The following is a 15464-nucleotide window of genomic DNA, read 5'->3' as shown; positions in this document are numbered from 1 at the left end:
TGAAACTATCGTGCCAGTTTGGAAAACTTGCTGCTAATCTTTGTTGATAATTTCCGCCAGATCTTGCTGCATTTATGACTATTGGTTCTGCACATCCGATGGTAATAAATAACATTAGTTACGTTAACTGAATAGCGGAAACTATCTGTATTTATTTATCTATTGGTCAGTTTATCGCTGCGTCCCTGTGGAAATTTGCTAGTCAGACTTAAATGGAAATGTCTACAATCCAGTGTTTAAGGAAGTTGATCGAAGACAGACTAAGTGCTGCTGCTGAAGAAATATTTGGAGCTTTTGAAAAGACTATAGTAAAGTACGAGGATGAGATCGATCGTCATCGCAGGCTGTTCAAAGTTTGGGAACCTGAATTAAAGTTACACAGGATAGGTTTGTAAAACATTAACTATTTTAAACAAAAAAAAAAAAGGAAACGGGGGAATCACACATATCCCCACATATCGGTTTAAACATTGACTCTATTTAAATTTCTTGTCCATTGTCCCTCCAGAGCTCCCACAGCAAAATGTCGGTCAGGAGCAGGAGCAGGAGGAGGAGGAAGAGGTTCTTGCTGCACAGCTGCTCTTTAAAGAGGAGAGGAGCTCCAGTCTGGACCAAGAGGAACACAAACCTTCAGAGATGAAAGAAGAAGAGGAGGAACTCTGCACCAGCCAGGAAGGAGAGCAGCTTGTACTGAAGCAGGAGACTGATACCTCCATGTTGATTCCTACTTACGAAGAAAGTGTCCACAGTGAACCAGAGGCGAGCGACATCCAGCTCCCCTCTCACAACTCTCATAACTCTCATATAGCTGAGAGCCAAGGACACAAAGGTGGCAAGAATGGAGACTCAACATCAACTGCAAATGCACAGCCAAAGTCGAAGAAGAGACCTCGCAAAAGCAAAAGTCCCAGGAGCCATGTATATAACCTGAGTACCTGCTCAGGTAAAAATATGTTCCAGTGCGACAATTGTGGGAAAGCTTTTAGGCGTAAGTCCCAATTAGATACACATCTGAGAGTCCAAACAGGTGCGAAAGAATATTCTTGTGAAACATGTGGGAAATATTTCAGAATTCATTGTAACTTGATGATCCACATGAGAAGCCACAAAGGTGAGAGGCCACATTCTTGTGAAACATGTGGAAAGTCTTTCAGATTTCATAGTGGCTTGGTGGTCCACATGAGAATCCACACAGGTGAGAGGCCATATTTTTGTGAAACATGTGGGAAATATTTCAGATATCATGGTGGCTTGTTGATCCACATGAGAATTCACACAGGTGAGAAGCCATATGCTTGCAAAACTTGTGGGAAAGGTTTTATAAGTAGTAGTGGCTTGTTGGTCCACATGAGGACGCACACAGGTGAGAGGCCGTATATCTGCACCACTTGTGGGGCAAGATTTGGTAGCAAGCCAGTATTGAACACACATGTGAGTATCCACACAGGTGAGAGACCATACTCCTGTAAAATATGTGGGAAAGATTTCCGACTTGGCAATGGCTACAGATCCCACATGAGAATCCATACAGGTGAAAAGCCGTATACTTGCACAACATGCGGGAAAACTTTCAGAGTTAGTCGTCAATTGTTAGTCCACAATGGAAGATTCCACTCTGGAAGTGCCCACACTGGTGAGAAGCCATATTCCTGCAACACTTGTGGGAAAGAATACTTAAGTGTGTCTAATTTGAAAAGGCATATGAGATCACACACAGGCAAGTAGCCTTGATAATATATGGGAGATGGTTCAGTTGTAGCATCTCATGCCCAAAACACACCTGAACCCACAGAAGTGAATCTTTTGCATGAGCTGCATCTCAGCAACTGTTTAAGTCTTAGTTAAATGCAGTTAATTGTCAAAAATGTTTTTTTAAACGACCCTCATTATTATCCTAGATATCACTGTATTACTCATATTTTGTGTTTGCAGCAGTATTTCTTTATAACTATTCTTATCTCCTATCAGTGGGTGCACAGTCCCTAACAATATAAATGACTGACCTCATAAATCATTATTCTTTTTTATTATTTGTATACACTACCTCAGTTATGTGAGTCAATTATGAACTCTGAGCTGAGATGTTGGGCCAATTGCAGTATGATGTCATCTTGCAAACTACGGTCTCTTTCTGTCTACAGCCTTTCATTTGATATTTTCGTGTAGTTCTTGATATAATTGTTTTGATTTTAGGCTTTAGTGAAGATACACAAATTGTAATGATGCACTACATGGTGCTGTCAACAAATATTGTTAATGTAATGTTTTTTGATGCTGGTTATTCAGAATGATATTCCACATTGAGGGACTGAATGATTAGCTTAAAAACTACAGGGCAATATCAACCCAGGTGATTGGTGTATAAATAGCACCGAAATGAAGCTGGAAAATTAATTGCTGTTATTTCATGTGCTTATTTCAATATTGTGATTTTACGGCATATGGTGATAACATAAAAATACCAGGTTGACTTTGAATTGTAAAAGTATAAGCAAATTATGTGAGAATTTTAGGCCATTGGTTCCTTCTGAAACAACATTATGTCACTTTTTGCAAATATCCCTCTAGTTATAGTGATGAACCGGACGGGCCTATAGGTCAGGATGCCAGGCTCTGTACGCTGGTCTCTCACTGAACTGGTTGTTATTGTTGGTCATTTTGGGTAACTTTATTTGTGTAATACGTAAAATCATAATGTGCTAACATGGCTGTGAAATAAATGTGCAACAAAAATTGTTATTTCTTTATAAGATGTGCATCAAAACGGTTTCGAAATGGAGACAGTCAATTACAAGTGATTTGAACATTTACTTTAGTACAGTATTTGTAGATGAATTTTCCACTTTAGGTTTTGATGAGGACAAAATATCAATGAAGAAATAAATGTCAACTCGACAAGGCCGATAGTTCCTATGCATCGTTTAAAGACAAAAAAGACCTCTGTCATTGCCAATTTTAAATTACACAAATGACACAAACTATGTTTGTAGACAAAGTATGTTGCACAAAATAACACCTCATTTCCACTGCTCGAACTCCTACTCACAAGGGAAGTGATGCCTGAGGAGCCACGCAGGAGAGAAACCATATTCCTGCGACTCTGCGGGAGTGAAATTTTCTTTATGCCAAATTTTTGAACATAAAATGTCTTAGTTTCATTCAGTACACTGTATGACTACAAATGTGGCTGCTAGCATCTGAAAAATAACAGGTTGAGTGATATGTTAGTGATGTGTCAAATGTTGTGATATTACAATGCAATACCAGACTACTTCTCCTGACTCTGAAAAGAAAGCAAAATCATTATTATAGAAAAAATACGACATGCAAGTTTCTAGAAATTGGATGATGAATGGTTCTGTCAGTAAAAACCATTCACTTCAGATAAATGTAAGGTACACAAACACAGTAAATGTCGGTCAGGTGTAAAATAATGTTTGTAATAAGAGACAGAAACTGAAAAGCATTTTTCTAAAAGGTTACTGCATGGAGGTTATTTATATATTAAAAGAGGTTACCGTGAGAATTTGGAGATTAACAAATGGAGGTAAGATGATGTCAGTGTACGAGGAGTAGATCATCCGTCAGCACAGACTGCTGGACATAATAAATATTAGGGGGAGTTGAAATATTCAAAGATTTATAACAGGGGTCTGTCCATAACTGGGTTCTGGGAAAGCAGTTATTATAGTATTATAGTGAACAACCACAGCATAAAATTCAGTTTTTTAGTAGAGACGTATTTTTGTCATTTTACAGTGTGTATTTAAAACCTATTTACTATGTAGGTGATACACACATAATAGTAAAAAAAAAAAAAAAAAAAGTGTAACGTTTAAGCATAGCGGAACCTTGTTCTTTTATACGGAGTAACACTATATTGAGTCCGGCGGAAGTTAAACACTGCAGACAGGCGAGTGTCAAATATCAGTGTTATTGTTTAACGACCGGTCGACATCACCGTCTGTCACGGTTTTTTCTGTTACACTAAAGAAATGTCGTCAGTTCATTGCTTGAAAAACTTCGTCAGCAAGCGACTAACCGCTGCTGCTGAAGAAATATTTGGGGTCATTGAAAAAACTTTATCAGTTTACGAGAAGGAGATTGTTCGTCAGCGCAGACTGTTGGATGTCGTCCTGAAGCCCGAGATAAAACTACAAAGGACCGGTGTGTAAAACAGTGTTTCTTTAAGCTGACTGATAAAATATTGGGTCAGACATTTCTGTTTCTATTCCCATTCAACAGCAGTGCGAGCACAATCAGGACACACATAAGACATAGACATATTCCTGTTCCCCGCTCACTCTCTTAACGAAAGGTGAGTATTTTAAAACACCTACATATATATAACAAACTAATCCAGACCTGCAAATCAGGTAACTTAATACAGACCTTGATCTGTTGCAATATGTTCTTTATATTCATTCAACACACAAACTCCATCAAAATGTCAAGATTCTTCATTTAGAATTAAAACACTTTATTTGTCCTCAGCAATGTGAGGCCAGCAAGCCAAGATGTGTTGACTTGAGGACAACTAGACTTGGTTGTAGATACTTAATGTCTGAGGGACTGACTTAAAAGGCTGACTGTTTACTCTAGAAATAGTTCAGAACTGAGGGAGCCTCTCGGGTGAGAGATGAAACGTCTTCAAGTATCTACATCCAAGTACTTTTGCCCTTGATTCAACTTTTCGTGGAGAACCATGACCTGGATGAATGAAAATATTCACAGACATCTTGAGGCAAGTCAGTTTCAAACAGAAGTGCCCTCAGACAATTAATTTACATGCATAAACACAATTTAAAAATACAAATATTAGAAAGAGTTGAAATACACAAAGATTTACAACAGTGGCCTGTCCATAACTGGGGGTTGGACTGTTGCTTGGTCAAAACAAGCATCTTCAAGACGTCAAACTGGGTTCGTTTTTCCCTTTTAATTTTTATATTTAACTAGACTGAATGATTAATTTAGAAAAGTAATCTGCAGATTATTCAGTAATGAAAATAGTTAATAGATGAAACTCTATTTTGGACACTTATGCTAAAGAGTCTTTCCTTTCTCTTTCCCTCCAGAGCTCCCACAGCTACATGTCCATAAGGAGGAGGTTCTCGCTGACCGGCAGCTAAGTAACCAGGAGACGGACTCCAGTCTGGACCCAGAGGCTCCACAGATTAAAGAGGAGCAGGAGGAACTCTGCAGCAGTCAGGACGGGGAGCAGCTTGTACTGGAGCAGGACGCTGAAGCCTTTAAGTTGAGTCCTACTTATGATGGAAGTGACCACAGCGAAGATCAGACTGTACTTTTTGATAATAATCAAACTCACAATGCGTCAGAGATGGAACCTCTGTCCAGCATTTCCTGTGAAAGGCTGCAATATGAATCCGACAGAAATCACTCTTTAGCCACAGAACCGCACAGTGAGCACAGCCTGCATGTGAGAACCGGTCAGAAGCAGTATATGTGCGCCATTTGTCGGAAAAGTTTCAAAATTACAGACTTGAAATTGCACATGAAAATTCACACAGGCGAGAAAACTTTCCGCTGCGAGTACTGCAACAAGGAGTTTGCTTTCAGTTCATCTCTGTTGCGGCATCTCCGAGTGCACACAGGGGAGAAACCGTATGAATGTCGTTTGTGCAGGAAAAGATTTAATGACAGCACGACATTGAAAGTCCACTACAGAATCCACACAGGTGAAAAGCCCTATAAATGCAAGACGTGTGAAAGAGCTTTCACCACCTCCTCGAACCTGAAGAAGCACATGGCTATATATAATAAAGTTGCAGATGGTAGACATGGTACTGTATGAAAAATTGTACTGAAAGCCACAGTGAAATGGTGAAGGCTGTTAGTTCCCTTTAATGAATGTTATGTTGGGACATAATGTGGAATCGGGTTATCACCTGATATCACTAGCATCAATAAAATTCAGATGTTGTCAAATATGTACAGGTTGTTTTCCTTTGAATTACAGTGGCACATGATCAGTAAGTGTACAAACAAATGTCTCATGATATAGATTTGCTAATATTATTATCTACTCGAAGGCACATGATGCCCACTGTAATGTGTGATATAGAGAACAATGTGCTAGTATAAGGTAAACTCATGAAAACAGCTTTACGGCAACAACAGCACACATTAATTCACAATAGTATTTTCAACAATTCAATACATAATGTTCGAGACAGTATAACTAATAGCATAAACTATTAGTTGTTTTATAGGTTTATTGATCGACAGAAAATTAATCAGAAACTTTTTTGATAACTGAGTCACATTTCAAGAAAAAAATGCCAAACATTAGCTGGTACCAGCTTCACCAATGTGAGGATTTAATGCTCGGAGGACAAGATACTGTCTTAATGTCTTCTGTGTTTCATTTTTTGGGTTTTTTTTTTTTTACATAATGGTTATTGAATGCTTTTAAGACAACAACAACTATTAATAAATGAAGACACTTCTCCCCCAGTATTTTATTATTGGCACTGTGGAGTAGACTTTCATACATAACTTAGAAATAGAATACAATGTCCAGAAAATACAATTAAATAATTAACTCAATCAGTGCAATATGACACATCTATATGATAAAAGAAAATCAGATATATCCGTTATTTTTTCTAAGGGTTTCATTACATTAGAATGACCAAAATCCTGTACAGATTTGCTTGAGGTGAGGTAAATAAAATTGGGAAAAAAAAGACTCATGAAGTGATGCAGTATTTATTTGTACTTTTTTGAGTTAAACATTCTTTAGATTAGTTTGTTTTTCAATTAATATTTTTTTTATAGGAGGGAAATTCGTATTTTGTATTTTGTCTGCCATTTTGCTTCTACCCACATAGTTTAAACTGGTAGTAACTTGTTATTGATACATTGACATCTTGCGATTGATAAACCCATGTGGTTGAGATTCTGACAGCAAGAGCCATCATCTCTTTCTCAAACAGTTAATTCATACAGACATATGACATGATGCCCTTGAAGAAATATCAAGAAGAAATTTGCAATCTGCAACACCAACATCCGCAGGAGGCGCGTTCCCTTTAAATCGGAGCAACATCATATTGTGTCCGGCGGAAGTAAACATACAGTCACAGCGAAGCGGATTTCAGCTCAGTTGGCTTGTTTAGCACGTACGTCAAATGGTTTATCTTTATCTTCCATAGTATCTCATGTCCCGCTGATTGAGTGAAAATGTCTTCAGGTTTGTGTTTGAGGAAGTTTGTCAGCGAGCGACTGACCGCAGCTGCTGAGGAAATATTAGGAGTCTTTGAACAGACGATGTCAGTGTACGAGGAAGAGATCGTCCGTCAGCGCAGACTGCTGGACATCTTCATGAAACCGGAGATAAGATTACGCAAGAGAGGTTTGTCATGTTAAACTGTCCTTGGCTATAACATGGACGAATTCATATTCTTGCTCTTACATCCAAACGTTTTATATGGGATGTTAACATTTTAATTAATTGTTTTTATCACTGGTTAATGAATAATTTACTAATTCTAAATTGGTAAATCATAAGCCATAAATAAAAAAACATTCTTCAGCCGCTGGAGGATTCATATTTTTTTACATCAGTGCTTCTTTTGTCCTTCCTTTCAGACATCTCACGGTCACCTGTTTATAATAAGGAGGTTCTCCTGGACCAACAGAAGCTCTTTAACCAGGTGAGGAACTGCAGTCTGAACCACGAGGTACCCGAGGCTTCACAGATTAAAGAGGAGCGGGAGGAGCTCTGCACCAGTCAGGACAGAGAGCAGCTTATACTGGAGCAGGAGACAAATTTGTTAAGGCCTGCTTGTGATGGAAGTGATTATATGGAAGATCCGACTCTGCTTGTGGATCCTGACCAGCCTCAGAGTGCAGCAGAAAAAGAGCCACTGACCAACATCTCAGTTGTAGTGATAAAATCTGAATCTGACAGAGAGGGCTCAGGTGTATCAGTACCGAACGGTGAGCACCAGCTTTCTCATAATTCTCACACGGCTGAAAGCCAAGATCATGAAAGAGGAAACCAAGGGAATGCAAGTACTGATCACAAACCAGAGAACAAGCATTTCAAGTGTATATTTTGCAATGAGGAGTTTCATGATTACTTAAATTTAAAACTTCACAAAAGGACCCACACTGATGAAAAATGTTTTAATTGTGACACCTGTGGGAAAGGGTTTACCCAGGAGGCTCTGGTGAGGAAACACATGATGACTCACACAGATGTAAAGCCCTTCAGATGCAGAGTTTGTGGAAAGGAATTCAACTGTCAGTCAAACAGCGTCACCCATATGAGAATTCACACTGGCGAGAAGCAGCACACTTGTTCCACCTGCGGGAAAAGTTTCAGCCGCGGAGCAGACCTGAGGAGACACACCCGGACTCACACGGGGGAGAAGCCCTACAGCTGTATCCACTGCGGGAGGGAGTTTTCTTACCACTCATCCCTCACAAATCATGTCCGAGTGCACACAGGGGAGAAGCCCTATAAATGTATTTGGTGTGGGAAGAGGTTTGCTGTCAGCACAACGTTGAAAATACACACCAGAGTCCATACAGGGGAAAAGCCGTATAAATGCAACTTTTGTGGGAAGAATTTTGCTCATAACACAGGACTGAGGTTTCACAAAAGGATCCATGCAAGGGAGAAGCCACAGAGCTGAATTTCCTTTCGAGCTAAGGTTAAAAAAAGTTCAAAAATTTAGATTAGACTGTGCATGTTAGAAGCGTTATAGAAAAGTGACCCTGACCCTGCAATATTCAAGATTTGTGGTTAAAACAGACTCAGAGGCTTACTGAGACATCAGACTCGCATGTAAAATTGTCACATCACATTTATGCAGTCAGGGCTGAGTTTGGCTTTTAGCTCAGTGCTTATGAGGTACATCATCGTAGTATCACTTGCTGCAGTAATAACCCACTATGCAGTAGGTTATTTACAATAAATGATAATGAATCTAAATGTACAGAGGGTCTGCTTCTTTACCATCTTTTAACATCTACAAGAAATGTGTCTCTATATGTACAGGATGCCTATATGGACAAACACGATTCTATTGCCTTTTAAATTATTTCTCTGTTCTACTTGGGTGGGTATTTACTGGCACACTATCACAATATGTTTGAATAATTGTCCAGATATTACTGTATCATATGCTTTTCAGTCTGTTTATTGTTGGATCTCATGTGCATGTCGGACTAAAGTTGAGGTCTTGAAATGTACACACTCCAAATATGCCTGTTTATAATCTCTATGGTGTAAGAGTCAAAATTATTCAAAGATATAACACGTGCAGAATCAGCTACACAAAAGTAAATGCATTACAATGCAGCCATTGGTTCAAGTTCAGGTAACCCTTTTTTTCATAATTTAGTATATATTTTGGTCGGATATTCTTTTGTTATGGATTATCATAATCCACAGACTATGATTCTCATTATATTTATGACCCCTAATTTTAATGTAGCAGCATGACAGAACCTTTCTGACTTTAACTGGACAAAAAGACTGAATTTGAGGGACTTCCATAACTTTTTCTTTGTTAGAAAATTAGTCAGGAGAGCTATAGCACAGACTGTTTATCTGTGTATTGTGTTTGAGCAAAACTATGATTTTCAGACAATATGATCTGAAAATTCCACCAGAAATTTCTCATGTGCAGAAACAGTCGAAGACATAGACATATATGTATTATGTATTATGTATTATGTATAATGTATATATACATTACACCAAAAATAAAGAAGAAACAGTAGTTGCACAATTGGTGAAAAGTGAAAAAATACCAAAAACTGAAAAAATATGAAGATGAAATGTTTAATTTTGACATATTTAAGTATGGATAGAATTTATTGCTATTATATAATGAAGTCTAGGAAGATGAAAGAAAGCTGGAAGAAGCAATAATTATTCCTATAAGGAAACCCTGGAAAGATGCTTATAAACTTACAAACAGGTGACGAATGATACGTACAGGTTATTGCACAATATGAGTTTTAAGTAAACTAATATAAAGTGATTTGTAGATGTAATGGTTTGAACCCGGTTGAACCTGAATGCCATATATTCCAGGCCAGTAGGTGGCAGTATGCGCCACAGAGCATGTTGTTTACTTCGGCAAATGCGGAAGTAGGAAAACTGAGAACACAACTTCAGTTTTGCTCAAAGAGTTTGATGAAGTTTTAGCAAAAGAAAGTATCTCAATTTTAATAATTCAACAATGTCTTCTGTCCAAAGTATGCGACAGTTTGTCTGTGATCGACTCACTGCGGCTGCGCAAGAAATATTGGGAGCCTTTGAAAAGAGAGTGGAAGATTACGAGACAGAAATCGCTCGACAACGCAGACTGTTGGAAAACGTTTTGACGCCAGAGATAAAGTTACAGCACACAGGTTGGTAAAATTAAAAAGTTCGTCTCTAATGAATTTAGTTCTGTGTTAAACAGGCGATGGTACAGGTCCACATTTTATTTTTTTAGCTGTGCCTTGCCTCACCTTCTAGACAGACCAGTTTGACAGGTGTAACAAAACATGTTTTCCAGAGTAAAGTGTTGTATGTAGCATCTTGCTAAGAAAATGTGTGTCTAGATTGTTAGTGCACTTTCATATGCGCACTGCTTTATGCAAACACTATTACAGCACATGTTATACACATGGTGCCAAATACAGGCGGAAGTCGCCACTGTCATAAACACCTGAAGGGCAATAATATTCAGTAATTGACAGATATTAAAGCCTCTCTTCATCCTACCTATTGCTGTTAAAGCATAAGCGAGGTATGTGGGCAGGAGAGGAGGAAGAAATCTTTTGAAGTTAATATCAGTACATGTAGCAGGTGAGTGACACCTGCTGAGGTTGATAAGTGTCGAAATCCTGTCCTAGAAATGATAGAAATACTGTATGACACTGTACAAAACATTATAGGAAAAGTATTGTCTTATTGCTGAGTTGTTAGCTATAAAATATATCTAAACTGAGTCATTACTTTTATTGTGGGCCTAAAATGTGTACTAAGCTATATAGTGAAGGTAGATTTAAAAATAGTGAAAAATAGACTAAAAATAAATATTGGATCATAAAACATAGTCAGGACAGCAAAGGGGAGTGAAGGGCTCACACAATACTTGCACCTAAGTACGGAAATGTATTAATTGTGTGTAAATAGGAATCAAATTTTGTCTCTGTGGTACGATGTTGTACAGTCATCGAGTCAGACATTGGGAGCATGCCAAGTTTGATGTCACTGTGGCTCAGTAGCATATCAGATTTAATATTTTATTTGAACTAAAAATCATAACCCTATATACCCAACAAGTTTAAAAACTGTGGCAATCAATGTGTCTTGCATTCCCAGTCCTTGGAAAGGTAGCTTCTGTGTTTCCAATTTGCATTGCTCATAAAAGACTATCTTATTCACAACTGTTATATACAGACAAATTTTCATCACTGTCCCATTTCTTTGTTCCTCTGCCTAGAGCTCTCCCAGACATCTGTCCGTAAAGAGGAGGAGGTTCTCCTGGACCACCAGCAGCACAGTAACCAAGAGACGAACCCCAGTCTGATCCAACCAGATCCTTTACCGGTAAAAGAGGAACATGAGGAAATGTGCATCAGTCAAGAACGACGGCAGCTTGTACAGCAACAAGAGACTGATGCCTCTAAGTCTCCCACTTGTGAGGGATGCGTCTGCAGTGATCAGTCTCGGCCTTTGGACACTGACCGACCTCAGACTACAGCAAATACAGATCCTCAACAAGGCATCTCAAACAAAGATGCGTTATCTGGATTTGACAGGGAGAGTTCTTCAGTATCAGCACCAAACAATGACCAGTGCCTCCTTTCTCACAACTCTCGTATAACTGAGAGCCAAGATGCCATAACTTCTAACCAAGGAAGTGCAACACCAAATGAGAAAGGCAATGAGGAGAACACAGGATCAGCTAGAAATACTGATCAAACATTAGAAGAGAAAAGCAACGATGGGAACACAACATCAGCAACAAGTACTAAGCAAACCTCGGATAAGAAATGTAATGATGAGAACACACCATTAACCAGTATTACCAAGGTAACACAGACTGAGAAATGTAACAATGAGACTACAACATCAACTAGAAGTACTGAGTCAACACCAAATAAGAGACACGATAATGGACAAACAACAGCTACAAGTACTGAGCTAACACCATATCAGAAACAGAACTTTGAGAACACAACATTACCTAAAAGTACTGAACCAAATAAGAAATGTAACGGTAAGAACACCATATCGACTACAGGAACCCAGCTAACACTAAATGAGAAATGTAATGATGAGAACCCAACATCAAAAGGAAATGGTGAATCGAAAACAAATAAGAAAAGCCAAGATAGGAGATCAACCTTAACTGGAAGTGTTGAGTCATCACCAAATGAGAAAGGCAACGATAGCAACACAACGTCAACCAGAAGTACAGAGCTAACACCAGATGAGAATTGTAACAAGGAGGCTACATCATCAACTGGAAGTACTGAAATTACACCAAACAGGATTCATAATGATGAGAAGACAACTGAACCAACAACAGAGAAAACAACAACTACTGAAAGTATTGATCCAACACCAAATGAGAAACCTGATGATGGGAACATAACATCAGACAAAATTACAGAGATATCACCAACTAAGACAGGCAACAATGAGAACACAGCACCAACTGAGAGTACTGAACCAACACTAGATAAGAAATCTAATGATGAAAACACAACCACAACTACATATACTGCATCAGTAGAAAAAACAGACCCGGAAGGAAAAGAACACAAGACACAAAACAAACCCAATGACGAGAAAGCCACATCAACTTCAAGTACTAAACCAACACTAAGTAAGAAACGCAACAATGAGACAACATTAAACAGAAGTACAAAATCAACACCAAATAAGAATCGTAGCCGAGGGAACACAACATCAACTAGAAGTAATGGGCTAACCCTGAATAAGAAACCCAATGATGGGGAAAAATCAACCACATGCACTGAACCAAGACCAGATAGGAAACGCAGCGAGAGGAAAACAACTTCTAGTGAAAGTATTGAATCAACACCAAATAAGAAACCCAATGATGTAAACACAAGGTCTACAAGAAGTAAGCAGGCAACACTAAATAAGAGACAAAAGCATGGGAACACAACATCCAATGAAAGTACTGATGCAACACCAAATAAGAGACGAAAGAATGACAATACAACATCGGAGTTGACACAAAGTGAGAAACGTAACAATAAGAGCGCAACATCAAATGGAAGTGCAACCCCAGCACCAAACAGGAAAGATGGGAACACGTCAAGCGGCAGTAACGAAGATGAAGACAACCCTTACAAGTGTGACCGGTGCGGTAAAGTGATGACTAATTTCAAAAACTATAAATTTCATATGAAATCCCACACTGTTGAAAAGACTTTCAAATGCGACACTTGTGGTAAAATGTTCAGGGAGAGCTGGGATTTGAATAAACATTTAGTAATTCACTCCATTGAAAAGCCTTTCAAGTGCAAAGTTTGCGGAAACGGATTCAACCGACGATACAATCTCGACCTGCACCTTAGGGTTCACACCGGGGAAAAGCCGTACAAATGCAACATCTGTGACAAAAGCTTCAGCGCATGTGTGAATATGAAGAAGCACATGAGAATTCACACAGGTGAGAAGCCGTACACGTGCAGCGACTGCGGGAAGGAGTTTGCAGATTCTTCGTCTTTCAAAAATCATCTGCGAGTTCATACAGGCGAAAAGCCCTTTAAGTGTTCCCACTGCAAGAGAAAATTTGCCACCAGGACGACTTTGACAAGGCACATCAGAACACACACGGGTGAAAAGCCTTATAAGTGCAATGTGTGTGAGAAGGTGTTTGCCCACAGAACAGACCTGAAAGGACATATGAGGACACACACAGGAGAGAAGCCTTACAACTGTAGAACATGTGGAGAACAGTTCTCCACCTGGTCAAAACTCCACAAACACAAAAATGTCCATACAAGTGATGGACAAAGCTCCTCTGCTTAAAAAGTGAATGAATTACACTAAAGTAAAACTGTTACTGGAATTTTATGTTTTTATTTTGTTTTGAAGAGACTACTTCACTGTTTTAGTGTTGCACTCCAGACATATTGTCTTTTTTATTTGATACATTCCTCTTCCTTGTCACAATCTGGTGCCTACGTTACGCACAATGCACAATGCACAATGCAACACATTCACGGCTAATTAAGGCGCTCTGGAGCCGCTAGCCTTAAGCAGACCCTCACAGCCTTAGATCTTTTACATTTTCAGTCTTGTAGTCTTCAACCCCAACAGACACTGCCTCACATCAGACCTAACACAAAAAGATCTATATTATCTTTTCACATATGCAATAATACTTCCCATCTGTAAACAGACAGATTGGTGGAGTTCCCCTTTTTAGGTTTTTGGTTTTTACTTCCTTTATCTGGACTGTAAATAACAAGATGGCCATTTAGGTGTAGAATAATGATTGTTTTACAGATTAATCGTAAAATTCTGTAAATACATTTATTTTTATCATTGGAGTTTAGATTTTCATAAAGCATCTAAAAACTGGGATGTTCATAAGAGCTAAATCCAACAGTTTTGTGCCTTGTAAAGTTGTTTTTATAGACAAATTCTTGACAAATTTTTAATTAAAATTGGTTAATCCATTTTATCATATTGTTTTAATCATATTTAATGTTATTGATTTTTTCAAACAAACAAGGAAGAGAAACTGTGTCTTAGTTGTCCAAGTGCCTTAATTCCTTGACTTTTGGAAAATGTTTGTTTTGAAATAAATTCTTTCCTAATTTATTGAAATATTTCTAATCCACAGTTTGAGAAAGTTAACCAAAGAGCACCTAACTACTACTGTGGGAAATATTAGGCGTTTGTGAGCAGATAATAGTTGTGTAAGAGGAGGAGATCATTTGTCGGGGCAGACTGCTGGATATCCCTTTGAAGCCTGAGATGAAGCTGCACAGGACAGATCTGTGAGATACCTTTGTTACTGTTAGATTATTCTGACTTGTATGAGATGTAAAACCAACAGTTTAAAGTTGAATATTTTAGATATGAACCAACTGGGATTCAGTGATTGTTGCAGGTTCATCCTGTTTGGTAGACTGTCTAAATAAAGTATTATGGTTTAACAATTTGCCTTAATGCTCACTAGTCAACTCATGAAAAATTAAATTCATGTTTTAGAAAAACACCTCAAAATGTTAGTTATTTTTATTGTCTGTCGAACAAGTTCAGTTGAGTTTTGTGTGAAATTGAGTTTTTTTTTTTTTTTTTTACTTTTTACATGTAATTGCAAATATAGTCTTTTTCCTATCTGTGTAGGCTAAGGCCAGTCCTGATTTTGATCTGAGGTAAGTCTAATGCAAGTTAGACAGTTTCACAGAAACATAGTAATTATGCCAAAAAGTTT

At 38.3% G+C, this 15464-nt stretch overlaps 4 protein-coding genes across 4 annotated transcripts; all 4 read left to right on the top strand.

Annotated features, from left to right (window-relative positions):
- The first annotated feature begins 7 nt into the window (after nt 1-7).
- LOC111644630 (uncharacterized) lies at nt 8-2733 on the top strand. The gene is made up of 2 exons (XM_023393562.2): nt 8-387; nt 509-2733. Exons 1-2 carry the CDS (start codon nt 213-215, stop codon nt 1723-1725), a joined length of 1392 nt encoding a protein of 463 aa, XP_023249330.1. The 5' UTR covers nt 8-212; the 3' UTR covers nt 1726-2733.
- Nucleotides 2734-3903: 1170 nt separating this feature from the next.
- Nucleotides 3904-5951, top strand: LOC111644636 (uncharacterized). The gene is made up of 2 exons (XM_023393568.2): nt 3904-4167; nt 5079-5951. The coding sequence occupies exons 1-2, from the start codon at nt 3996-3998 to the stop codon at nt 5813-5815; spliced, it is 909 nt and encodes a 302-aa protein (XP_023249336.2). The 5' UTR covers nt 3904-3995; the 3' UTR covers nt 5816-5951.
- Nucleotides 5952-7106: 1155 nt separating this feature from the next.
- LOC147817571 (uncharacterized) lies at nt 7107-9255 on the top strand. Its single transcript, XM_087170245.1, has 2 exons — nt 7107-7378; nt 7615-9255. Exons 1-2 carry the CDS (start codon nt 7207-7209, stop codon nt 8664-8666), a joined length of 1224 nt encoding a protein of 407 aa, XP_087026371.1. The 5' UTR covers nt 7107-7206; the 3' UTR covers nt 8667-9255.
- An 871-nt stretch (nt 9256-10126) lies between these two features.
- Nucleotides 10127-15186, top strand: LOC111644629 (uncharacterized). The gene is made up of 2 exons (XM_023393561.2): nt 10127-10395; nt 11478-15186. Exons 1-2 carry the CDS (start codon nt 10224-10226, stop codon nt 14045-14047), a joined length of 2742 nt encoding a protein of 913 aa, XP_023249329.1. The 5' UTR covers nt 10127-10223; the 3' UTR covers nt 14048-15186.
- The last annotated feature ends 278 nt before the right edge of the window (nt 15187-15464 follow it).

The sequence above is a fragment of the Seriola lalandi genome, unplaced genomic scaffold (genome assembly GCF_002814215.2).
Source record: "Seriola lalandi dorsalis isolate HSWRI2012SDOR001 ecotype SW California unplaced genomic scaffold, Sedor1 jcf7180002054938, whole genome shotgun sequence".
Taxonomy (NCBI): domain Eukaryota; kingdom Metazoa; phylum Chordata; class Actinopteri; order Carangiformes; family Carangidae; genus Seriola; species Seriola lalandi.
The sequence above is the reverse complement of the archived record's forward strand: the minus strand, read 5'-3'. Positions and strand labels throughout refer to the sequence as shown.

Coding starts and splice junctions, on each gene's coding strand:
- LOC111644630 (XM_023393562.2), top strand. CDS start 213: ATGGAAATGTCTACAATCCAGTGTTTAAGGAAGTTGATCGAAGACAGA. Junction 388..508: donor ATTAAAGTTACACAGGATAG/GTTTGTAAAACA, acceptor TTGTCCCTCCAG/AGCTCCCACAGCAAAATGTC.
- LOC111644636 (XM_023393568.2), top strand. CDS start 3,996: ATGTCGTCAGTTCATTGCTTGAAAAACTTCGTCAGCAAGCGACTAACC. Junction 4,168..5,078: donor GATAAAACTACAAAGGACCG/GTGTGTAAAACA, acceptor CTTTCCCTCCAG/AGCTCCCACAGCTACATGTC.
- LOC111644629 (XM_023393561.2), top strand. CDS start 10,224: ATGTCTTCTGTCCAAAGTATGCGACAGTTTGTCTGTGATCGACTCACT. Junction 10,396..11,477: donor GATAAAGTTACAGCACACAG/GTTGGTAAAATT, acceptor TCCTCTGCCTAG/AGCTCTCCCAGACATCTGTC.
- LOC147817571 (XM_087170245.1), top strand. CDS start 7,207: ATGTCTTCAGGTTTGTGTTTGAGGAAGTTTGTCAGCGAGCGACTGACC. Junction 7,379..7,614: donor GATAAGATTACGCAAGAGAG/GTTTGTCATGTT, acceptor CCTTCCTTTCAG/ACATCTCACGGTCACCTGTT.